This window comes from Vanessa cardui, chromosome 2 (genome assembly GCF_905220365.1).
Source record: "Vanessa cardui chromosome 2, ilVanCard2.1, whole genome shotgun sequence".
NCBI classification, from domain to species: Eukaryota; Metazoa; Arthropoda; class Insecta; order Lepidoptera; family Nymphalidae; genus Vanessa; species Vanessa cardui.
In genome coordinates, this window is record NC_061124.1 from 8,641,613 (window position 1) to 8,668,644 (window position 27,032).

Consider the following 27,032-nt stretch of genomic DNA (forward strand, 5'->3'; position numbering starts at 1 on the left):
TTTCTGGCTGTTACTTTACTATGCTTAAGTCATTGAGTACTCAAGTAAAGGATGCGATTGAAAAAAAAAACTTCATTTGTGATGAGTTACACTATTCCTCTAGAAACCCGGCTCTATGACAAATATTTAACACGCAATGAGAACGTATTAAATTGTTCATAGTTCAGGAAAAACTCAATTTAAATAACTTCCCTGTAATTTTTGATCGTCTGAAAATACAGCGGAAATACGTGCACGTAATGTCATCTCCGTTAAGTGGATTACGGCTTGCATCCATTAGCGAAATTACTTAATTCACTTCTCGAAAGTCAGAATTAGATTTTCCGCGTATTAGATACACATAGCGAGTTATTGCTAATTTTAATATAACGCGAATTATTATAACGCGTTTCATTTTTGTATGAAATAAATGTAATTGAATATCATATAAAAACGAAATACTATTCGGCTTTCGAGGTCGAAATTCGACGTGAAACCGGACGTATGGAAATTCGTAAAAACTATTCGTTTGAAGCGAATTCGATCTGTGATTTGCAATTAGACGTAATTAAAATTAATTAATAATATATTGAGAGTTTTTTTAACGATTATTCGATCATGATTACGGATACAGAAAATCGATTTTTTTGTTTGTATAATTACTAAGATATTTTAATTTACATAGAGTTTGGTGTCGATATTTTATTGATTATAGAAATATATCGATTCAATTATACTGCATTGATTAAGGATACTTTAGTTTTAATTGTTACATCACTGACACAAGTATGATTTTCCCCAACGATCGGATTAACGGGAAAGTGTAGTTAATGGTTAAGTAATATAATTATAATTGTAGTTGTCGTCCGCGACTTCGCTTTCTTTTTAAGTATTGATCGTCAAATATTATTCATAATTAGCCCTATGTACTTTCTAAAAGTACAACCTTGCTTCATAATTTTTTATATCGAATTCTGCTCAGTAGTTTTTCCGTGAAGAGCAAATACAATCAGAGTTATTTTTGTATTTATAAAATTTGTATAGATAATTATATGCAATACAATACATAGTATATTGGTTTGGTTTGAAAGGAGAGTGAGCCAGTGTAACTGTAATAAGGGATATAGCATCTTAGTTTCCAAGGTTGGTGGAGCATTAGAGGTATAAGGACCTAGCAACGCGCCCGGCTTATATAAAATATGTATACATATATCACTTTAAAACTTCTATAAATATCAGTGTTTCTCTGATATATTGTGCATGTATTATACATATAAACTTTCCCCTTGAATCAATGTAAACCGAATCAAAATCCCTTGTGTAATTTTAAAGATCTAAGCATAAGTAGGGACCGGCAGCGGTAAGCGACTTTGTTTTATACTATGTGATGATAATGACGATTATATTGAAATATCGTACGGTGTAAATATCCGTGGACAGTGATGATTTATACCCGGGAGAGTCCATTTGTCCGCCCACCTGTTATAAATATATACGTAGAACATTGCTTAAAGACATTTATAACAAAGAATACTCTTCAAAATTATACATATTAAATATACATAATATGTAAATAAAACAGTTCGTAAAGAAAGAAATTATAAATAATATGATTCTTTAAAAAAAAACGGGTTTAAAAATCGCGGCGTTAAAATTGGTTCATTTCTAAACAGGATTTCCTAAATGGAATTATTAAAATAAATTAATAATTAATTAGTAATAGCAGAGTACGAGAGTAATAGCTTTAAATCTTGCAAAAAAATTGTATAAGTAACCTCGTATAAGCCTATTTGAATAATATTTAATATAATTAGAGCCGAGATGGCCCAGTGGTTAGAACATTACATGATTACGACGATTGCAGGTTCAAACCCAGGCAAACAGCGCTGAATTTTCATGTGCTTAATTTGTGCTTTTAATTCTACAAATACTTTGCGGTGAAGGAAAACATCGTGAGGAAACCTGCATATGTCTGATGCCTACGAAATTTTGCCACGTGTGAATCCACTAAACCGTATCGTAGCAGCGTGATGGATTACGCTACCAAAAAACATCCAAAGGAGTAGTGGAGGTTTTAGCCCAGCTGTGGGAAATTTACAGACTGTTACTATTATATATTTATAGTACATTACGTGTAAATGTTTCACGTATTAAAAGTATTGTCTAAGAGGTGATTAGTTGACTAATACTGTGTCTTCTTCTTTCGAATATCAAATCAATTAAGACAGAACAAGACACAAGAATATTTAACTAAACGTAATGTTATAAATGTATAAAACGGTTACTAGTATCGCGTTTAAAACTAAAGAGCTCTTAATATTTCAGAGAGGACGTGAAAGAAATAATCGGTTCCTACCTGAGCATCAAGCGAGTGTCCGCGCAGGACTACGGCACGTACGTGTGCGTCGTGCACAGCAACGAGGTCGTCTCCAGAAACTACGTCACCGTGCATTACAAACGTGAGGGAAACTTACCCATAACTATCGGATCCTCTGTGTTCCTTTCAAATTTGTTTACTCAGCGAATATAAGATCAATATAAAACACTATTGTAAACATTTCGGTCTCTTGTATTTGTTTTTTCATAAATTTAAATTAGTATATTGAATCAACTTTTTACGTTTGGAGCAATCAATAAATATCTATAGTTATTGTCTTTGTCGTTAATTTTGTCGTTAAATGCTCCCAATTGCAATCGGTTTTATAAATTTGAATAGTTCTTATTATTATTGATTGGTCTTATCTAGCCAATCAGATTCCTAGATATAATTGCTTTCGTCTCCTAGTCATAGTATTCATTTGAAAAACACTATGTTTTTAATAATTATAGCAAAAAGTTAATATTTTGATGCAGATAGCGGCGCGGCGGGCGAGGCGTCGTGGTGCGGCGGCGCGGAGGTGCCGTGGCGCGCGCTGGCGCTGGGCGGCGCGGCGGGCGCGCTGCTGCTGCTGTCCGTGCTGGCCTGCCACCGCCGCTGCACGCCGCGCCTGCTGCTGGCCGCGCGACACGCCCGCGCGCGCGCCGCCACCGCCGCGCACCGCGCCAGAGGTACCACTCACCACCAACACGCGCACCCGCTATATCCACTATATGAGATGGACGGATAGATCAAAGTATACCAGCTAACGTTCCCGAGTTCCTCGTTGCTCTTCGCATAGTGACAGACATAACGTTGACTCAATTTTGTCTCTCACATAGGGGGGGCGCAGGCAGACGGGTCGAGCTCGTTCAAGACTCCCATTGGCCCACGTCAGAATTAAAGTAATTCACATCATCAAATTAAAAGAATATGCCTATGTCTTCTATCTATACTCTTTTTCCGATAGCATAGAAAAGTAATTTTCAATGAAATTATGATCTACACAATTTCTTAATCTTTGTCTCTTTCCGTTTTCTTTAATGAGCATGAGAAAGATATATCATTACAGCCCCGTTGAGGCAGCTCAGTAATTGTTAATAACAGATTCGATAGTCTTACAATAAGGTTTTATAATCTCCGCTCCTAAGAAACGCTTGGTCCTCACTGGTGTAACAAGTAATGCAAGTTTGTGTGATGTCGCCAGTGCTGGAGAAGGAGTTCGACGTGGTGGTGAGCTGGACGGCGGTGGATGGTGAGCTGGTGCGCGGCGCGCTGCTGCCCACGCTCGCCATCAAGTACAAGTACCGCGTGCACGCCGTCACGCTGTCCACGCAGCCCGACCACTGTGAGTACCGCCTGTCCGCCCAGGGTTGCCGACACGCAGAGTAGATGCGATGTGAGGGAAATCTTGCTTGCAAGTACGGGTGTCTATCACTGCAATCACCCTGTGCCTGAACATAGAATCGGCAACCCATGATACAAAGTCGTACAACCTAGCCACTAGAGCAAAGATTAAGAAGCCATGAGATATTCATTATTTGGTAATAAGTTACCAAATTTAGAAAATATGATAAAATCCGTAATTATTTTTGTTTTGGTGAGAACAACATACGACATATGTACTAAATTTTATAGCCTTTATATCGTCTCTGTACATCAAATATTATTGTCAAACAGCAAAACTTCGTATCTAGGACTTAACAGAACTTAACATATCTCTTCTAAGTTAAATCAGTAATGTATGTTGATGTATGTAGGTTTGATGGTTAATATTTCTTTGACTGATTATGTCTATGTTACGGGTGGTGGTGATCACTTATATTCAGGTAGTGCATTTATCAATCTGCCTATTTTATTATATATTATATTTAATTAATAAAAAAAAAAATTAATTTAACCATAAACGATTTCGCCCACAGGGTATAGTGAGCTGGTGGGCGAGGTGTCGCGTGGTCGGTCGCTGGTGGCCGTGCTATCGCCCGCGCAGTACACTCCGCAGCAACTGCTCACCGCGCTGAGACAGCTGCGATCCCTACCCGTGCCCCCAGTCGTCGTACTGCTGCAGGTTCGATATGACACTAATTTACTACAATACCATTTGCCTTATTCCCAATACTTTGACGCTAAACTTTAAAGTCCTGTCCGTGCCCCCAGTCGTCGTACTGCTACAGGTTCGATATAACACTAATTTACTACTATACCGTTTGCCTTATTCCCAATACTTTGACGCTAAACTTTAAGGTTTCTCAGTCATGTTAGGAAATATATGAAATAAGTAGACTTAAGCTTCTTACGTGTTTGCTTGATCAACAATATATTGTAGTACAGTAATCTTCAATTTGTTCAGAAACGGTTAGCAAGAAACCTTAAGAAAATTGTATAAAATATATTGCGAATAGCTACAATTTTTATGGGCCGTTGTCCCATTTCCCATTTCACATAATAAAAAAAATATCTTGGCGAGCTGAGATGCCCCAGTGGTTAGTGGTAGAACGCGTGCATCTTAACCGATGATTGCGGGTTCAAACCCAGACAAGCACCACTGAATATTCATGTGATTAATTTGTGATTTTAAATTAATCAAATCGTGAAGAAACTAATAATAATAATATTATCTAATTTCATTGTAATTCTGCCACATGTGTATTTCAACAACCCCCATTGGAACAGCGTGGTGGAATATGTTCCAAAATTTTTCTCGTCAAAAGGAGGGGCCTTAGCCCAACAGTGGTCTTTTTTTATGGTATAGGTTGGCGGACGAGCATATGGGTCACCTGATGGTAAGTGGTCACCATGACCCATAGACAATGACGCTGGAAGAAATATTAACTATTCCTTACATCGTCAATGTGCCACCAACCTTGGGAACTTAGATGTTATGTCCCTTGTGCCTGTAGTTACACTGGCTGACTCACCCTTCAAAACGGAATACAACAATACTGAGAACTGTTATTTGGCGGTAGAATAACTGATGAGTGGGTGTTACCTACCCAGACGGGCTTGCACAAAGCCCTACCACCAAGTTATTTACAGGCTGTTGTTGTAAAAGAATATAAAATAAATAGTAATTTAATGTCGACCAGGATCTGCCGAAGCTGAAGCGCGAGGCGAAAGACGCGGGCGAGAGCCTCGTGGACGTGCTGCGGCGCACGCGCCTCGTGGCGTGGCGTCACGTGCACGAGCGCGCCTTCTGGACCGCGCTGCGACTCGCGCTGCCGCTGCCGCCGCCCGCGCCCGCCGCGCCCCTGCGAGAGGTACGTACTATTACATTAAAACCTCTTTCGTACTAACTAGGAATAGTCGCCCGAGACTTCCCTTTTCGTTTATGTGTTCTTTTCTCAAAAACGTCAAAATAGTCGTTTTTTCTTGGAGTGCAAGTTTGGTTCATAGTAATTCAGAACTATTACATTGAAACCTCTTTCGTACTAACTAGGAATAGTCGCCCGAGACTTCCCTTTTCTTTTATGTGTTCTTTTCTCAAAAACGTCAAAATTTTTTCTTGGAGTGCAAATTTGCTTCATAACAAATTTCATCAAATTCGGTTTAGCGGTTTGATCGTGAAAGACAAACAGACAGACACTTTCACTTTAATATTAATATAGTAATATCGATTGTGATTATTTCATGACAACTTGTTCCTAGTTTTAGGTGGATATTACTAGATTTAATAATAATGTATTATTGTGTTGTAACAGGAAAAATCGAAGACGATTGAATCGGAGGAGAGCAAAAACTCTCGTTCGGGTAGTCTGACGGCGCTCGTGTGAAACACTGCACGCAGACTTCGCGCCCGACTCGTGCACAGCTTGTACGGAAACGAGGCAGTTATGAATTGTGTATAAAATAGTGACAGTATAGGTAGTGTGTGACACTGGACAAGACTATGTTGCGTGGTTCTCATAACGAACGAACGTCTGTGCCGCCAATAGTATGAAGACTGTGAGTAGATATTAGTTATAAAAACTTTTCGATCACATTAATGGTATTTTAGTTAGTTATAAGTCAACTTGAAATCTGTATACAGTTTTCTAAGATCTCAGTATCTACTTCTCTCATACTTACGGACTTCTTTCCATTTCTCTTTCTTGTGCCAAAGGGAAATTGCAAACATGACAATTAATATTTAAATGTTTGGTTGTATTTTATTTATTTTATTTATGTTTATGCATAATTTTACTATCGTAAAGAAAATGAGTATTAATTTAATAAGTGTTTCTGTCCATTTGCTATTTCCTAGTTTCGTCGATTTTTAATTTAATTTCTTATAAAATGTCTAAATTAAAAGTGACGGTTTTGAGGTCTGTGATAATCGATACGTAGAATATACAGCAGTGTGTGAAGTCGTTGTTCCGTATTTAAAAACATTACATTAAATATGCCACCTGATAATCGCAAGTACCATTAAATAAAATAAATCTTCTCCGATATAACGTTTTATTGTAAATTTAAATGCTCCTTTCACAAGTCTAGGTTTATTTTATAATAAATCTATTTAGCAATTAAATTTTACTAATGGTCTTTTAATTATAAGGTGACATATAGTATAGAACATTTAAACAAAAACTTTAATATTTAAGGGGGTCGTCCAAAGTGAAATTTACAAAATAATAATAAATGTTAATTTTTATGTAAAGTTAACGGACTGATTGATTAATATTATATATAATTTAATTATCATATTCATAAATAATGTCCTCCATTGAAATTTTGAAAGGCTGCTATAGCATTTAGTACTGTATTAATTTTAAATGAGATGTTTTACTTCTTAACACACTGCCGTCTCTAAGTCTTGCAAGTGTTTGTTTGACTGTAAATTGTTGCATAGTATTTTCCCACATTATAATGTGTATAGTTTGTAAAACCAGTAGTTCATCCTTTGTAGTATTATATACTCATTACATTCCAGATTTTTTTATAATAATCTTAAGTTAATATAAACTTACTGTATAAAATTATATAAACCTCAAAATAAAATGATAAAAAGTTAATTTTTGTTTTATTTACTTGGTAAAGTTTCAATTATGCGTATATTTTAACAGCTTGCAGACTGACAATTGAGTAAGTAATTATGCATAAATGGAAGACCGCGAAAACGGCATCTATTTGACTGTTTTTAGTGTGAATGTATCGTAATGTGTTCAACGAATATGAGCTTAACAATTTGAGAGAAAATAGAAAATTTTGAGATTTCCTAAGGTTTGAAATTTATCGTTTTAGAAAAAAAACCTTAATATCATATACTAATACCACAGTTGTTAAATTTGACCAATGTTTGACCTGAATAGCTCTATACTATGAAAGATTAAAGACCGGTCTTATACATGGAAAGGAAATAAAATACTATATTAGCAAATATAAAAATTGTATTTCGTTGTAATAATGATCTAACAATTTTTCATTAAAAATAAGTTTCATAAGTAGCCAGGCACTGGACACATTATATTCAATATCACACATATTACTCTTTAGTAACATTAGGAATCACTCTGCGAAACTTTAACAATAACTTAAAGTTTCCAACAGATCATCAAAATCTTCATCAACGGTAACCAAAAATCACAAAAATTTCATCATCATTTTAATTCTAAGTACATTATAATAATTTAACATGATTGCGGGACGCAATTGTGAAAATAAGTAACAAATTAATTAGACATGCTTACATTTAAGTACACAATCCGTACTTAACGTATAAAAAGCGGTGATCAAAATCGGTATTGCTAATTCACCTGAATTGGTTAAAGAGTATAAATATACATACGAGTTGCTATAATCTTCGATATTGTTTATATTCTATTAAATTTCTAGAAAACCATTGCTATTAATTTCACGTGTAACCAGTACTACATATTTCTGGGATCCAGAAATTTAATAAAGTCTAATAAATATATTTCGAGTTTATAGAGTTGTATGTCTTTAACCTCAGATAATTAATTAATACCTATTTTAATCACCGCGTATAAGATAAATCAAAATCAATCATAATAATAATTTATATCAGGAACATTATTTTCGATAGTCTCTTGAAAGTTACAAAATATTACAAACCTCAAAAATTAATCACGATTCGTCTCATTTATTGTTAGAACGGCACAAACAATTTCGTTTATAATTTTTTATAAACAGTAACATTAATTTAATATTCTATTCTTAATAATAAGATCCATTAAACATAACCTATAATGATTTAGGAGTTGTATATATATTTAATATACAATTGGTTAATATAAAATAGTAGCATCAACCCCTAATTGATCATAGGTTACAAATGATGTAAACGACATTTTAAACACTTTTTGAAGCATAATCTCATACATCTTAGATCTTTCAAAATTCGAAGCAGTTACTAATATTAGTTAAGTAAATAATCATTCTAATTTTCTATAACTTATGAAGCATCATTCCGTTGCTTCTTGTTCTAGTGAGTTCTTTTTTTTGTACGCCTGGAAGAAAATTACACAAATGTTAATAAAATAATAACAAATATTGGATAACGTCACATACATTACTCTGATCCCAATGTAAGTGGTTAAAGCGCTTGCATTGTGGAAAATCAGAAGTAACGACGGTACCACAAACAACCAGACCCAAGACAACATAGAAAACTAATTAACTTTTTCTACATCGACATGACCGGGATTCGAACCCGGGACCTCGGAAGGACCATGAAAACCGGTGTCGACCGGAAGTCGTATAATTTAACGGTGCATTCAGGTGCGGTCGATATTGCATTGGTTAACCAAAGTTTTGGTGTAATCAAAGTTTGAACCATATCATATCCATACTTTGTTTGATTTGATTCTAATACCAGAAAAATTAAAGACAAAACATTATATTTATTTATTCCATGCAATTTGCTTAAAGCTCTTCAATATTGTGCTCTCCAAACAGCTCTGGATCAATATCGCTATTAATAATACAACAGAATTCCACTGAAATACTTAATTCAACAACAACTTCCAAAATTCTGATAACAACTTTATCAATATTCAATACACAATATTTCTACGAATTTATAACCAATAGATTGTTGCCAAAATGTCTGTTCAATATTTAAATTAATTTGTTTTAACTCCTGCTATTGGAAAAGCAGAGCAGAGGACAGAATAGCTATGTAGCAATGTATAGTATGACACAACTTAGATGTAGCATCGGCAAAATTCGTAAAACCGATTACTGCCGATTTACACAACCAATAGAAATAGCTCTACCGCGCCATTCGACGCTATTCGTCGATTTAGATTCTCGCCTCAGTTCAACCCGAGAAAGCAAATTAACGTGTCAAATTAACGAATATATTAGGTCAAATGATATTACACGTTATTGCATTTGTGTAAAGATCATATTAACATAAGAAATAAATATTGATAATTTGGGATGGCGTATTTAATTCGGATGTGATCGGTTTTACGAAGTTGCCGATGCTACATCTATGTTGTGTAGTACTGTCGTATATAGATTTATGCGGATATTGATTAAGTGTTAAAGCTTACTTGTAGTGCAACTCTGGCGAGAGTCTCGGCCATGGCCCGGCCGGTCTGGTCCACCATTCCGCGGAGCACTCCGCCCTCCTTCTGAAGCAGCATGTGCGGGTGATCGAATTCTACCATCTGACCCGCGTCCATCACTAGCACCTAATAAAAAACATCATCTATTATATATGTCGGAGACGGTTATGAATTCCTTAGCGTAACGAAGCGCGGCACGATTCCCGCGAGGCGGCAGCACTATCGTTACGTCACGACGCGAATAACTTTTAACTATTTGATTTGGTTCCCCCGTCACCTTTTTACAAAAGAACTGCGAGGCATCGAAAGGATCTTCACCCGTATGGTTGACGTTGACGTATTTAAGACACGTACGAAACGTTTTGCTACCTCGTTTCTGATACGCACCGCCAAGGTCTGGAACACCCTCCCGACCTCCGTTTTCCCCACCACCTACAATATGGGTACCTTCAAGTCCCGAGTGAATAGGCACCTTCTAGGCAAGCGCGCTCCATCTTAGACTGTATCTCACTTTCCATCAGGCGTGATACAGTCAAGCGCTAGCCTATACATTTAAAAAAAAAAAAAATACTTCGTGCTACGACGAAGCCTACCCGGTGGAAACGCTCAGAGACGACTCACTTACGATTCCGCTCTCGTGAAGACCAGTAACTCCATCCTAGCAACTGTCATTCGCTTCGTTGCCAAGTGTGATATTGAATTAGTGTATTAAGTACTTTAAACGTAGAATAAACGTGTTCCTGTATTCGCGGTTTCCTCTTTGCTCGATCACCCTAGTAATACGCCCCTACGATGCTTGACGATCGTACTGATGTCGCTGTCGATCCGACATATATCAAAATTACAATGTAAATAAAGAACATATAACAGAAACTTATTTTGAGTTTTTTTTTTTCGACAATATCAAAATTAATCATAATAAAATTAGAATCATGATTTATAAATATATTGTTTGTTTTGCCCAAATGAACGACGAGTGAAACATTTTATAACACTTTTTTTAAATATTTAATTCTACATAAAGTATTCATTTAGTGGATTTTGTACCTTATCTGAGTCCATGACAGTGTGTAGTCTGTGAGCAATGGTAAGTACAGTGCAGTCCGCGAATTTGTTTCTTATCGTCGTTTGAATCAATGCGTCCGTTCTGTGAAAGATTAAAATAACCAATGTAATCAATTTATTTTCTACAAGTCTAGTGTGCCCATAGACTTTAAAACAACAACAACAACAACAGCCTGTAAATTCCCACTGCTAGGCTAAAGGCCTCCTCTCCCTTTGAGGAGAAGGTTTGGAACATATTCCACCACGCTGTTCCAATGCGGGTTGGTGGAATACACATGTGGCAGAATTTCTATGAAATTTGTCACATGCAGGTTGTTTTCACGATGTTTTCCTTCACCGCTGAATTATAAAGACAAATTAAGCACATGAACCAGCGGTGCTTGCCTGGGTTTGAACCCGTAATCATCGGTTAAGATGCACGCGTTCTAACCACTGGGCCATCTCGATTCAATTAGCCTTTACAAACAAAATCACAAACATCCATTCAGCAAAACCTTAAAGGAACTTGAATTGGATGCACGATTGATGGTCTTTCTCAAGTCGTATTTAGTAATTGGGATGCCTGAGCTTCTCGTAGATAATATGTAAGTAGCAGAGGTACAAGAGGTATAGTACGACACAAATTAGATGTAGCATCGAAAAATGCAATGGAATGAAAATAAAACCGATTACTGCCGATTTACACAACCAATAGAAATATCTCCCTATCGCGCCATTCGACGCTATTCGTCGCTATAGAAACACGCGTCAGAGGAAACAAGTGCATGTAAACCGACGCGTCAAATTGACGAATATATTACGTCATATGATATTACAAGTTATTACGTTTGTGCAAAGACCATATTCGCATGAGAAATAAATATTGATAATTTGGGACAGCGTACTCAATTCGGGTGTGATCGGTTTTACGAATTTTGCCGATGCGACATCTAAGTTGTGTCGTACTATACCTCTTGTACCTCTGCTACTTACATATTATCTACATCAAGGTCATATACAAGGTCGTATGAGGTGGGGCACTGACTGCGGGTCGACGTTGGCGGTGGCCTCGTCGAGCACGAGCAAGCGGTTGCGGCGCACGATGGCGCGCGCCAGGCACACGAGCTGGCGCTGCCCCACCGAGAAGTTGCCGCCGCCCTCCGACATGCGCGAGCTCAGCCCCGCCGGCAGCTCCGTCACTGCCTCCTTCAGCTCCACCTGCGACACCAACACCACATCACCAGAAGCTCCAAAATGTCCTCAGTATTCATCCATATTAATTTAATAATTGTATTAACTTAAAAATTAACTAACATGACTGTATTTTTTTAAATGTTGAAAAAGAGTAACTACTGAGTTTCTTGCCGGTTCTTCTCGGTAGAATCTACTTTCCGAACCGGTGGTAGCTTCACTTAATTGTTAAATGACGATTCAAAAGTGCTTGTAAAAGCCCACTTGAATAAAGTATACTTTGATTTTGATTTTTTTGATTTTTTTGATTGTACGATGGTGAGTAATATTACGTAGCAGCTCCAAAATGTCCTCAGTATTCATCCATCGTACGATGGTGAGTAATATTACGTAGCAGCTCCAAAATGTCCTCAGTATTCATCCATCGTACGATGGTGAGTAATATTACGTAGCAGCTCCAAAATGTCCTCAGTATTCATCCATCGTACGATGGTGAGTAATATTACGTAGCAGCTCCAAAATGTCCTCAGTATTCATCCATCGTACGATGGTGAGTAATATTACGTAGCAGCTCCAAAATGTCCTCAGTATTCATCCATCGTACGATGGTGAGTAATATTACGTAGCAGCTCCAAAATGTCCTCAGTATTCATCCATCGTACGATGGTGAGTAATATTATGTAGCAGCTCCAAAATGTCCTCAGTATTCATCCATCGTACGATGGTGAGTAATATTACGTAGCAGCTCCAAAATGTCCTCAGTATTCATCCATCGTACGATGGTGAGTAATATTACGTAGCAGCTCCAAAATGTCCTCAGTATTCATCCATCGTACGATGGTGAGTAATATTACGTAGCAGCTCCAAAATGTCCTCAGTATTCATCCATCGTACGATGGTGAGTAATATTACGTAGCAGCTCCAAAATGTCCTCAGTATTCATCCATCGTACGATGGTGAGTAATATTATGTAGCAGCTCCAAAATGTCCTCAGTATTCATCCATCGTACGATGGTGAGTAATATTACGTAGCAGCTCCAAAATGTCCTCAGTATTCATCCATCGTACGATGGTGAGTAATATTACGTAGCAGCTCCAAAATGTCCCAACGCATTTGTCATCCATTGTAAGTTGATGAATAATATTATACATAGTATAAAACAAAGTCGCTTACGACTGTCTGTCCCTATGTATGCTTAGATCATTCAAATTACGCAACGGATTTTAATGCTATTTATTTTTAATAGATTGTGTGATTCGAGAGGAAGGTTTTTGTATATGTCTACTACTATAATTTCAGAAGTTTTTTATGTACTGTCGTAAAAAAACAAATTCTGTAGTAAATTTAGTATCAGTATTACACCTGTTCGAAGCCGAGGGGGGGGGGGGGTTCGCAAATACATTATAAAATTTATTTGTAAGAAAGGGCAAACCTCTTCAAGAGCGCGCCACAGAACTTGATCCGGATACTCGTCGAAGGGGTCGAGGTTATGGCGCATGGTGCCCGAGAACAGCACGGGCTCTTGTGGGATGATGGAGATCTGGCTGCGCAGTTCGTGCAGGCCCAGGGTCGACGTCTCACGACCGTCTATTATAATTTCACCTTCGATTGTAGCCAACCTGTGGAAGAAATATAATCAATGCAATAATTTAATAATGAATTATTTAAAAAAAATTGTTGCAACTTGACAAAACCATGAAACGATCCGTAAACCATCTTATCTGATAGTTTCGATACAAGCCTCGTTTGATTTTATATTTATTAAACGCATTTCTTTCTACTATACATATGTATAAGAAAGTTAAGTTTACTTGGTGGTGGGGCTTTGTGCAAGCCCGTCTGGGTAGGTACCACCCACTCATCAGTTATTTTACCGCCAAATAACAGTACTCAGTATTGTTGTGTTCCGGTTTGCAGGGTGAGTGAGCCAGTGTAACTACAGACACAAGGGACATAGCATCTTAGCTCCCAAGGTTGGTGGCACATTGACGATGAAAGGAATAGTTAATATTTCTTACAGCGTCATTGTCTATGGGTGATGGTGTCTACTTACTATCAGGTGGCCCATATGCTCGACCGCCAACCTATACCATAAAAAAAAATTGTGTAATTTTACAATTATAATAGAGATGAACTAGTTACCTAAACAACGCATTGATGAGTGAAGATTTTCCAGCGCCAGTGCGACCGACAATTCCAACTTTTTCCTTGGGCAGTATTTCCAAGGTTAGATCCTTCAAGACCGGAGGTTCCTCGGGCGAGTAGTATAAGTACACGTGGTTGAAACTCAAACGACCCATATCCGGCCAAGATGGCGGCGGTTTCTTACTGGGCTCCGACTCTAAAGGCGGTTCGGATTTGATGTGCGAATATTCTTGTATTCTGTAATAAAAAATATATATATTTTTATGAAGAACGTCAGTGAATAAAGATTATTCTCGAAATCAAAATAAATGGCCTTGCCTTTCAACGCTGGTCATTTGGTTCTCTAGTTCGGTGGACTGTCGCATGCCCCACTGGAACATGCCGGTCAAACCCATCGCCTGCGTTATAGCCAGACCCACGTTACCGCCGTACTCTTCTGTACAGTCAACAAAACAAATACATCTTTATAAAAATATTAATACACACAATTGTAAGACCAAAACAATTATTTATCGACGTACAACAACAACAACAACAACAACAGCCTGTAAATTCCCACTGCTGGGCTGAAGGCCTTCTCTCCCTTTGAGGAGAAGGTTTGGAACATATTCCACCACGCTGTTCCAAAGCGCGTTGGTGGAATACACATGTGGCAGAATTTCTATGAAATTTGTCACATGAAGGTTTCCTCACGATGTTTTCCTTCACCGCTGAGCACGAGATGAATTATAAAGACAAATTAAGCACATGAATCAGCGGTGCTAGCCTGGGTTTGAGCCCGCAATCATAGGTTAAGATGCGCGCGTTCTTACCACTGGGCCATCTCGACTCTGGGCCATAACGACGTACAGTACTATAAAAATAAAAAAAGCATTGAAATTATCGAAGCAATTTTAATGTTTATATAAATATTGTCTTACCTTGACCGAACACCAGAAAACTTAATGTGACTACAGCTATGTAAACGACACACACAAGATCCAGCCAAAAGCCAAAGGCACGGGAGCTCGCGATGAACAAATACCTATAACAAGGAATATGACGTCACTATTGCAGTCAAGGTTTGGTGTGAAACATTACAAATTCCATTCCAAGTTTAGTAAAGAAAGAGCTGGAAATTTGGAAGCCATATTACATACATAGGAATAATTCATTTGATAAGTTTGAGTTCATGGATTGTTTGTGTGTGCATGTGTGTGAGAGATGGTCGACCGGGGAACGGCACAGAGTAAATAAAATTACACGGAATATTTCTACACAGTTGCACATAACAAAAGCAATACCCGATATTTAAAGACGAAAGCGACATAAACTTGTACAAAATGTTAAACAACTCACCAAGCAGAGCTATGAAGATCCTGATGGTTATCAAACTCTCTTATAAGAGCTTCCTGAGCGCCGAACGCTCGTATTGTCGTGATTCCTTGAAGAGACGCGTTGAGATGAGAGAATACAGGACTACGTGCTGTGGGGAAATTCATACACATGTAATAGAGTCAACTTCATTTATATCAATGTTGTCCTATCAGATCTCAAGAAAGACGAGAAAACAAATTATAGTGTGCCAACATAGGTATACTTTTTATTCTCCTACTCTCCGTATTCATTTTGTCGATAGATCCGTCATGACCGAAAACAGTTCAGGCACAGGACCAAGACAGGACCAAGTTACAAATTTCCATACTTCCGGGCTGTTATTGATAATTTTATAGTACGACACAAATTAGATGTAGCATCGGAAAATTCATCGCTATAGATTCCCGCGTCAGTTCAACCCAAGAAAACAAGTGAATGAAAATCGGCGGGTCAAATTGACGAATATATTAGTTCATACGATATTACAAGTTATTACGTTTGTGTAAAGATCATATTCACATGAGAAATAAAAATTGATAATTTGGGATGGAGTACTCAATTCGGATGTGATCGGTTTTACGAATTTTGCCAATGCTACATCTATGTTGTGTCATACTATAACTAGTAATTTTAAATGAATTAAATTTTAGCCTTTTTTGTCTTGCAGTTTAAACCCCGGATCCATATCCAGAAGCCATAATCTTAACTAATATTATAAAGCTTTTTTTGTATATTTGAATGCTTTAACCTACAACCAATTGATAAAAAATATTTTGCCTTATTGAAAAATGTACATTTTAGGGAGACAGACGAGGGTATGGTCCTGAGGGCGAGTCGCGCTAATATTTAAAATACCTCTCTAAGTACTGCTTAAAAAGGTACTTTTAACTTTAGCTATATAATAACTTATCTAAAGATACAATACTTATGCTACTCAAATTTGCTACTTACAAATATTATTAATAAATATAACATGTGCTTGTTTATGGCAATAATAGCTCGGCATATATCATCATATAAAATAAAACGCAACAGACAATTATTACGAAACAGGACGCACGCATAAGGAAAACTTGGTCTTAAGACATTCACGGGAAGGTGTATAGTACGACACAACTTAGATGTGGAATCGAAAAATTCAATAAAACCCATTATTGACGATTTCCACAATCAATAGAAATAGCTCGCTATAGCGCCATTCATCGCTATTTGTCGCTACAGATTCTCGCGTCAGAGAAAGCAAGTGCATGTAAATCGACGTGTCAAATTGACGAATATATTAGGTCATATGATATTACAAGTTATTACGTTCACATATTCACGTTAGAAATAAATATGGATAATTTGGGATGGCGTATTTAATTCGGATGTGATCTGTTTTACGAATTTTAACAATTCTACATCTAAGCTATGTCGTACTATACTAAACTAGTCTAGGGCTAAACAATATACTGGAAGCTACGAAGCTGAATCGAATCCAACTTAAATATAACAGAAGGTAGTGTATGTATGTGATATAGCAAGGTTCATGGCAGTTAGCCTCAGAGATGACTCACTCACACCCTCGAGGCGTTTGATGCTGCGGCTCGAGGCGATGTAGAAGATACGCAGACCGTAGAACACCAGCCCAATGGCTACCGTCGGCACCAGCAGCCAGTAGTTCACTACCGCCACCACCACCACTATACCGATCAGCGAGAGACCGATCTGTAAAATTAGATTATGTTATTAGGATACAATTGTTTTTTTTTTTTTAAATTTGAGGGAAGATAGTTTTCTGGATTTTTTTTTCATTTTTTTTAATGGTATAGGTTGGCGGACGAGCTTAAGGGCCACCTGATGGTAAGTGGTCACCATCACCCATAGACAATGACGCTGTAAGAAATATTAACTATTCCTTACATTGTCAATGTGCCACCAGCCTTGGGAACTAAGATGCTATGTCCCTTGTGCCTGTAGTTACACTGGCTCACTCACCCTTCAGACCGGAACACAACAATACTGAGTACTGCTATTTGGCGGTAGAATAACTGGTGAATGGGTGGTATCCAGACGGGCTTGCACAAAGCCCTATCACCAAGTAAAGGTAGTTCGATTTATTCGTCACATATCAATAACCCAAGTATTACACTTTATTTAGTGGTAAGGCTTTTTAGAAGTCCATCTGGTTAGGTAACTTCCACATACGTCATAATCTACCGTCTAACAGCAATGCTTATTGTTGTGTTCCGGTTTGAAGGGTAAGTGAGCTAATTTCCACATTGCTAATTCCACACATTTACGCCACAAACAACAGCGACTACCATTTACCATCAGATAGCCCATTTCCTCATCTTCCTACACATGGTATGAACAAATAGTAACTCGAAACTTGTATCGAGTTTTACTTTTGCTATATCTAAGTTAACTTTATTCACAACTGACCTGCAATACGTCAAGTAAAGCAGACGGCAGAACTTCATCAACAGCCCCCATGTCCTTAGAGAATCGGTTCAGGATCCGTCCCGAGGGATTGGTGTGGAAGAACCGCATCGGCGCGCGAGTGATGGACGAGAACATGTTGTTGTGCAGACGCGTCGACGCTCTCATCGCCATCGAGAAGAACATAAAGGAGCGGAGTAGGGAGACTACTACTAGCGCCACCACCATAACTGAAAAACGATATAATAGTTTAAAACAACAACAACAACAACAGCCTGTAAATTCCCACTGCTGAGCTAAAGGCCTCCTCTCCCTTCGAGGAGAAGGTTTGGAACATATTCCACCACGCTGTTCCAATTCGGGTTGGTGGAATACACATGTGGCAGAATTTTTATGAAATTTGTCACATGCAGGTTTCCTCACGATGTTTTCCTTCATCGCTGAGCACGAGATGAATTATAAAGACAAATTAAGCACATGAATCAGCGGTGCTTGCCTGGGTTTGAACCCGAGATCATCGGTTAAGATGCACGTGTTCTAACCACTGGGCCATCTCGACTCTTATATAATAGTTTAAATGTAACCAAAACATAAGTTACCCATACATGATTAAAACGTAAGGATTCCGTCGGCTTAATTTTATTTCAAAACTGCATAATATACACATAAAGCATATAAGTTTCGTACCTATTTCCACTATAGTAGGGTTGACAAAACAAATGGCTTTGTGATATTTTTAGTGATTAAGAAATAATATAATAAGTTTAAATCCCATACTCACTTGTATAAATATAAATGCATTGATATCTAGTTAGACCAGATTTAAAGTATGCATTTTCAGGAAGGGATCTCGTGAAGTTGGACGAAAATTGCAGTGGGTTGGTCACGTTTTGCGAATCTAAGTTTTCTATTACTGATCTTGGATGATCTTCCTCTTGATTGACCCTTTAAAGAAAACGCTCAGAATATATATAAATACAAATATCTTTACCTACAACATATCAAACTCCTGGATAAAAGTTCAGCTACGACCTCTCATTTGGATACTAACCCTTTGGGCGTGATATATGAAAGTGCATATATGTGAGCGCATAAACAAGTGCAATCATAATTCAACGAGAAAGCAAACACAGCACGGTCGGATAGAATTAAAGAAATAAACAAACGGCTTTAATTGCTTTATATTATGGAAATGTCTTTACATTTTACAATGCAAATTATTCGAGGAAATAACCCAATCAAGGCGTTGTGGCAAATATTCTGGAATCAAAGCTCACTCTGTTGCTAACTTAGAGTGAATGAGTTTTATAACCAACAAACAAAGGCACAAGAGCCAAATCAATTTAGATTTTATATGGAAGGTTTACAGTCGAGATCTCGAGTGAATCTTTGCCGTTTTCTGAATCTTGGATAACACAACACAACAGTGACGCTACCGATAAAGATCATTGGTCTCTTGGCGGGAATCTGGTTTAATTATATCTCACGGGATGGGGATTGTTCGCGATATAATGTCTGAATCATTGGATAACACAAAAAACCCCCAGTGACCTTACCGATAAAGATCATCGATCTCTAGGCCGGAATCTGGTTAAACTATATCTCACGGAATGGGAATCTTTGCGGTTTTCTGAATCTTTGATAACACAACACAACAGTGACGCTACCGATAAAGATTGGTCTCTTGGCTGGAATCTGGTTTAATTATATCGGGAATCGTTCACGATATAATGACGGGTGCGGGAGAGCTCACCAGAAGCTGGTCCACCAGTCGGAAGCGGAGCCCAGCAGCTGCGCGAGCACGGCCACGAGAACCATGAGCGCGACGAGAAGCGGGTGGCCGCTGGCGCGCAGGTAGGCGCCGTACACGCGGCCCGACACCGCGCCCGCCGAGCGCATCTCAGCCTCCTCGCGCGCGCCCTCCGGCGGCGCCGTCGCCGTCAGATTGTCCACCGAACTCACCTACGGACGACGGATTCAGCGTCACTTTCACCATTACACAGATTCAATATATTAAACATACACTAACTTTGTGAAATTATTAATGATTTCGAACTATACTATAATATTGTCATAAATTTTCGCGATTACACATTGAAATAAAACTAGCTATAACGGATTTGAATCGCGTATATTAATTATTTTTAACATCCCGACGTTTCGAGCACTTTACAGCGTTCGTGGTCACGGGTAGACTAAGGTGACATTTGTCTATTTGAAGAACAAAGGAAATATTATTTACAACTACCGCCGACGATTTCTGTAAAGTGCTCGAAACGTCGGGATGTTAAAAATAATCAATATACGCGATTCAAATCCGTTATAGCTAGTTTGATTTCGAACTGTTATGACAAAGGAACATTACTTAAAACTAATCTTAGTTTCAGTTAAATATTTCCTTATCTATATAAATATTATAAATGTGTAACTCTGTCTGTCTCTATCGCTCTCTCACTACCAAACCGCTGAACCGAATTTGATGAACTTTGTTGTGAAGCAAATTTGAACTCCAAGGAAAGAAATTGTTTTTTTTTCTGTCTAACACATGACAACCAAACTTCTAAAATGCATGCAAAGCTACGAGCGATACCTAGTGATCTATAATAACAGTAAATTGGAATAAAGTGAGAGCTTACCGAGTGAATACTCATTTGCCTCTTTCGGAAGCTGCCCTGCAGTACCGAGTCCTCGTTGTCCGTGTTCGTTTTGTCGTCGGCGTTGGGTTTGTCGTCCTCCTGCTCGTCGCGCGCGAGCAGCGTCGCGAAGTCAAGGCCGGATGCGCTCAGCGTCTCGAAGTCACCTGCGGCCGCTATTGAGCCGTTCTTCAATATAATAATCTGTTGATTCAATTTTATACTATTATCATACACATTATTATTAACTTTTTTTTTAACAGCCTGTTAAAATTTAACAGCCTGTATATGTATGCCGATATAAAGTTAAAAATTAAGGTCTCTAGTAATTATTGATATGTACTGTATATTTATTTATACAGAATGATGAAAATAATCAATGATTACTATTTATTATGATAGTCACGGTTTCATTTTTGTGAGTGTAATTGTGTTATGTTATTAATAAGAGACGTATGTGTGACCTGGTCGACGTCCCTCAGGAACTGCAGCTGGTGCGTGACGAGCACGCGCGTGGTGTTCCGCAGGTAGCCCACCACGCACGACTCGAACAGGTGGCGGCCCACGTGCGCGTCCACGGCGGACAGCGGGTCGTCCAGCAGGTAGATGTCGGCGCGCTTGTACACCGCGCGCGCCAGCGAGATGCGCGCGCGCTGCCCTGCAACGAATTAATGATTAGGAACTGGTACGACAAACGAACGTTACCTAAACAGCTCTTACTTTCTGTTGAATATTTATTAATATTATAAACGTGAAAGTAACTTTGTCTGTCCGTTTGCTCTGTCTGTTCGCTCTTTCACTAACAAACAGCTGAAACGAATTTGATGAAATTTGGTGTGAAGCAAATTTGACTCCAAGGAAAGAAATTGTTTTTTTTTTGTCTAACACAAACAAACAACCAAACTCCTAAAATGCGTGCAAAGTCACGAGCGATAACTATATAATAATAATAAAGCCCTATTTCTTTACTTTTACTCCTCTCGCGGTTGCAATAGTCTTTAAGTACCTCAACACGCACATTTTTTCATAATTATTTACGCAATAACTTATTCAAATATTACTTCAAATATGTCACTCTCTGCTGACACATAATTCTTGCTGGGACACAGAAGCTTTTTTTCCGGTGCGTAGTATATATAGTAAGACACAAATTAGATGTAGCATCGGAAAATGCAATGGAATTAAAATAAAACCGATTACTGTCGATTTATACAACCAATAGAAATAGCTCCCTATCGCGCCATTCGACGCTATTTGTCGCTATAGATTCACGCGTCAGATAAAGCAAGTGCATGTAAATCGACGCGTCAAATTTACGAATATATTAGGTCATATGATATTACAAGTTATTACGTTTGTGCAAAGATCATATTCGCATGAGAAATAAATATTGATAATTTAGGATAACGTACTCAATTCGGATGTGATCGGTTTTACGAATTTTGCCGATGCGACACCTAAGTTGTGTTGTACTGTATGCTTATTGCGCCCTAGTGCACCGGAATAGCTACTTAAACACCAGCGGTACTCTTTCCTCTTGGGGGATATCACGTGTTTACTTACACATACTACCGTTACAGGGACACTGACCTCCTTACCTACTAGTAAAGTGAAAATCGGCCAATCATAAAAATATGTACGGACACGAGACTGCTTATAATAATTTGAGTTGATAGCGATTAGAGCGCTTACCGCCGCTGAGGCTGACGCCGCGCTCGCCGACCACGGTCTTGTCGCCGTGCGGCAGCAGCGAGAAGTCGCGGTCGAGCGCGCAGCGCCGCACCACGGCGTTGTAGCGCGGCCGGTCCATCGCCTGCCCGAACAGGATGTTCTGCCGCACGCTGCCTGAAAAGCATAGTTATATATATAAATAAGAGTCGAGATGGCCCAGTGGTTAGAACGCGTGCATCTTAACCGATGTTTGCTGGTTCAAACCCAGGCAAGCACCGCTGTTTCATGTGCTTAATTTGTCTTTATAATTCATCTCGTGGTCAGCGGTGAAGGAAAACATCGTGAGGAAACCTGCATGTGACAAATTTCATAGAAATTGAGCCACATGTGTATTCCACCAACCCGCATTGGAACAGCATGGTGGAATATGTTCCAAACCTTCTCCTCAAAAGGAGAGGAGGCCTTTAGCCCAGCAGTGGGAATTTACAGGCTGTTGTTGTTGTTGTTGTTGTATATATATAAATATAAATATGAGACAACATCACATACATTACTCTGATCCCAATGTAAGTAGCTGAAGCACTTGTGTTATGGAAAATCAGAAGTAATGACGGTACCACAAACACCCAGACCCAAGACAACATAGAAAACTAATGGTAAACGGGTTGTCTTTTAACTATTGTTTCTAATGTACTCCTTCAGACACATAATTAAAAGAAATCAGTACTTATGTTCAAATAATAAGGTAAATAATTTAAATAAAACTAGTTATAACGGATTTGAATCGCGTATATTAATTATTTTTGATTTTCGTCTACCCGTGACCACGAACGCTGTAAAGTGCTCGAAACGTCGGGATGTCAAAAATAATTAATATACGCGATTCAAATCCGTTATAATTAGTTTTATTTAAATGTGTAATAATCGCGAAAATTTAAGACAACAATAATAAGGTAAATAATTATGAGTATTTTTAGTCTGTGACTCGTTTACCTGCAAATAGCCATGGTTCCTGACTGGCATACGAAATGGTACCACCGATGTGAACACTGCCCGACTGAAGTGGTAGTTCTTTCAGCAAGACGTGCAACAACGAAGACTTCCCAGCTCCGACTGGACCTATTACTGCGATTAACCTGTAAAGTTAATAGTTTCTTGAATACACTGCCATTTATTTTAACAATTTGCCTGATCTAGTAGTTAGCTTATTTTGACTAGAATTTCGGGTCGAGCATAAGGTTTTCGACCAAGGATTTCTTGGTAGCCCTAACGAGTGTATTAATGTCCCAAACTACATAAAATATACCATAATTATTAAGACCTTCGACTTCTCTGTGCCATAGACAGTTTGTGCACGATCTCTATTATGGCTAGTTTAGTCTACTTTTGAAAAAAAAGATTGCCAAAATACGGTTAAGTTTTTTTTTGTATGATATAAACAGGCGACCGAGCTAATGGGCCACCTGATGGTAAGTGGTCACTATCGCCCATAGACAATGCTGTAAGAAATATTATTTTCATTCACTTGCTTCACCAATGCAACTAAGATGTTATGTTCCTTATGCCTATTTTTATACTGACCCGCCCTTTAAAACCCTTTTGGAGGTAGAACATATCGCAACATTCATTATTTTTAATTAATTATTATATTATGACGGTGAGGCTAGTTCACAATTTGAAGGTCGCGCAGCGGGCGATGGAGCGAGCTATGCTAGGTGTCTTTCTCGCGGATAAAATCATATACTATATATGCGGACATAGCTCGGAGAATCAGCAAGCTGAAGTGGCAGTGGGCTGGCCATATCTGTCGTAGGGCCGATGGCCGCTGGAGCAGACGAGTCCTAGAGTGGAGACCGCGTCTCGGAAAGCGTAATGTAGGACGACCTCCGACCCGCTGGTCCGACGACATTCGCAAGATCGCCCGTAGAAGCTGGATGAGGGACGCAGAGGACCGAGCAACGTGGCGCACTCTGGGGGAGGCCTATGTTCAGCAGTGGACAGCAGTAGGCTGATGATGATGGTGATGATGATGATGATGATGATGATGATGATGATGATGAATTATATTATTGAGTAATAATACTTACTTGCCAGGTTTGACAGTAAGGGATAGGTCGGTCAGCGTGTTCTCGGCGTGGGAGACGATCCACTTGGCATTAGCGTGCTTCAGCCTGACCCCTCTCGCGTCCTCTTCAACTCTGGTTGCCAATTCTTCGTCGTCTTCCTCGCCCGACTCTAGTGGTGCATTACTCTTATCTGATAAGTAATTTCCAAAATAGCACTCAGTACATGCAATTCATGCAAAAAATTATCTTATTACTGTAATTAATGGAACTAGAAAAAATGATAAACAAAACATTCATCATTTCATATCATGCGATTTGCTTATAACTACATATATTTTGAGAGAAGAGAGTGAGAAGAGAGTTAATGATTAATATACCTTTATTTATAACAAAACACTACTATATTTAAGTACTTATTTCAACTTTAATTTTACTTCCAAAATTCCGACACCAGTTTCGTTCAACACGCAATTTTTCCGCAAATATAATAGATTAATCATACCCAAATGATATCGCGTCAGTTTTTAGTTAAATTATGTTGATGATCATGATTTTTATTGCTTTTCTTCTCTTATAGTTGGAATAGAGTTTACAAACATGCATGACAACGCAGTCGTGTAAGAAAATTTGAATAAAACGCGCCTTACAGTAGTCGAATCTGATGAGCAACATCTCACTTTCGTAATAAGCAACACCAATTTCAAACTCCCAAAAATGAGTTGGTACCATTTCACAGCTAACACTAACCACGCGCGCTCATTGGTCAAATCAAATAGCGCGCGCTTCCCCAATTTCCCGTTACATACTTCCGTCCCTTATCACGAAACCACATCCACTATTTCATGCAAGAAAGCGAGACGGAAGATATTGCACGACTCTTCTAAAATGTCAAAATTGAAACTTTAACTCACCACTTAGTTTCGCGTCATCTTTCTTAACGAGCGGACCCAAATCCTGAGCGACTAACGACTCTTTGGTTTCCGGGACGTCTTTGATTAACGGGGCAACGTCTGTTTTCTTCTCCTTCGAATCTTTTCCTTTCCGTTTCGCAGACGTTATGATCTCCGCCAGACCTGGCACTGGTTTGCTCGTGTCCTCATACAACATGAAACTCTGAAGTCGTTTTATAGATATTGAAGCTTCAGCAACTTGTGCTATACCTGAAAAAATAGATATTCGATTGGTATGGTCACACACACATAAACAAAACTAAACTGTGCAACTCATTAAGAAGATAAGTAATATGTTATAATTACCAAATCTTGTTTTGTGTGTGAGAGCGTGTGTATATGAAAGTAGTGCGTGAAAGTAAATTACATTAAATTGTTAAATCAAAAAATAAAATATAAAATAGTTTAAAGTCAATAGGTCACTCACCTTGGGGGAAGAACACAGTCATAGTCTGTCTCAGTATGTTATAGAAGCTGGTGACCACGAACACCTGTTTGGCGCTTATGACGTTGTTCTCCAGAACGTAGGCGAGTATCGAGCAGAACAAACATATCCTCGTCGTAAACATTATAAACGATGTCAGCACACCACGAATGTACGATGTTGCACGTATCTGCTTTATCTCTTGCCTGTAATTAACATTTCAATATATTATTTCCTGACCATTACAGCTGAGAGCTGAGATGGCCCAGTGGTTAGAACGCGTGCATCTTAACCAATGATTGCGGGTTCAAACCCAGGCAAGCACCACTATATATATATATATATATATATATATATATATATATATATATATATATATATATATGTGTGTGTTTAATCTGTGTATATAATTCATCTCATGCTCGACGGTGAAGGACAACATCATGAGGAAACCTGCATGTGTCTAATTTCATCGAAATTCTGCCACATGTGCATTCCACCAACTCGCATTGGAACAGCGTGGTGGAATATGTTCCAAACCCACTCCTTAATGGAAGAGGAGGCCTTATCTCAGCAGTGGGAAATTTACAGGCTGTTACTTTACTTTTTTACTTTACTATTATATTACTTCCCTTGAGTATCTAAGTCTCGAATCCGAATAAGTATTATAAAGTTTTCACGGATCAAATTCATAAACCAGTATGCATATCACAGTCGGCGTCAAAAAGTTCCCTTCATCATGAGAAAATCTGTGTTCGGTGAAATTTTACCACAATTACGTCATTAAGCCCGTAGCGCAGGGTGGTGGAATAATAACAGGAATGGGTGGTAAATGAGAGGATACTTTCAACCCGGAATGGAGCTTTTACAACCGTTAATGTATATCATTTAAAAAAAATGTTTTTTTTTTTTTTATGTCACTCTGTTTTATATTATATTGTTATGGTATTTAAGTATTGTTAATGTGATATTTTACTCGAATTAGTTTAATTATATTGTCATATTTTGTACCTTCTAGAATTATGCGAGTGCATAATAGTACATCTACTTGTTTTTTGTACGCCCGAAACCTTATTAGTAATTACATATCATTTAACACCATACAAATACGTATCACGACCCTTTGTTATATATTCAAAAGCCTTGATAGCACAGTGGACAGTAGAAGTGAATCGTAACCGATGATTCAGAGTTCCAACCACTGACATTTCATGTGCTTAATTTGTGTTTATAATTGTGCATCTTAGAATAGGCGGATGATAATCTGCCACCCATTCATATTTA

The 27,032-nt window shown here is 38.3% G+C and overlaps 2 protein-coding genes across 3 annotated transcripts in view; one reads left to right on the plus strand and one right to left on the minus strand.

Annotated features, from left to right (window-relative positions):
- LOC124540127 overlaps nt 1–6,765 on the plus strand; it is a 39,883-nt gene extending 33,118 nt beyond the window's left edge. Inside the window, exons 6-11 of the mRNA XM_047117568.1 lie at nt 2,305–2,438; nt 2,833–3,027; nt 3,543–3,683; nt 4,258–4,403; nt 5,422–5,592; nt 6,034–6,765. Coding sequence (XP_046973524.1) covers nt 2,305–2,438; nt 2,833–3,027; nt 3,543–3,683; nt 4,258–4,403; nt 5,422–5,592; nt 6,034–6,105 — 859 coding nt within the window. The 3' untranslated portion in view covers nt 6,106–6,765. The remainder of the gene's footprint in view (nt 1–2,304; nt 2,439–2,832; nt 3,028–3,542; nt 3,684–4,257; nt 4,404–5,421; nt 5,593–6,033) is intronic.
- A 918-nt stretch (nt 6,766–7,683) lies between these two features.
- The window catches only part of LOC124540113 (ATP-binding cassette sub-family C member 4-like), a 42,720-nt gene continuing 23,371 nt past the window's right edge, over nt 7,684–27,032 (minus strand). Inside the window, exons 8-27 of one of the 2 annotated variants that reach the window (XM_047117556.1) lie at nt 25,752–25,954; nt 25,286–25,534; nt 24,396–24,543; nt 23,302–23,444; nt 22,330–22,482; nt 21,102–21,295; nt 20,641–20,841; nt 19,758–19,966; nt 18,786–18,949; nt 18,008–18,234; nt 17,140–17,290; nt 15,566–15,692; nt 15,148–15,251; nt 14,546–14,663; nt 14,225–14,464; nt 13,515–13,701; nt 11,936–12,108; nt 10,894–10,993; nt 9,832–9,972; nt 7,684–8,781 (exon numbers count right to left, since the gene is read on the minus strand). In XM_047117556.1, the coding sequence (XP_046973512.1) occupies nt 8,737–8,781; nt 9,832–9,972; nt 10,894–10,993; nt 11,936–12,108; nt 13,515–13,701; nt 14,225–14,464; nt 14,546–14,663; nt 15,148–15,251; nt 15,566–15,692; nt 17,140–17,290; nt 18,008–18,234; nt 18,786–18,949; nt 19,758–19,966; nt 20,641–20,841; nt 21,102–21,295; nt 22,330–22,482; nt 23,302–23,444; nt 24,396–24,543; nt 25,286–25,534; nt 25,752–25,954 (3,277 nt within the window). In that variant the 3' untranslated portion in view covers nt 7,684–8,736. Of the gene's footprint in view, nt 8,782–9,831; nt 9,973–10,893; nt 10,994–11,935; nt 12,109–13,514; nt 13,702–14,224; nt 14,465–14,545; nt 14,664–15,147; nt 15,252–15,565; nt 15,693–17,139; nt 17,291–18,007; nt 18,235–18,785; nt 18,950–19,757; nt 19,967–20,640; nt 20,842–21,101; nt 21,296–22,329; nt 22,483–23,301; nt 23,445–24,395; nt 24,565–25,285; nt 25,535–25,751; nt 25,955–27,032 lie in introns of both variants that reach the window. The other variant, XM_047117547.1, reaches the window with a different exon arrangement.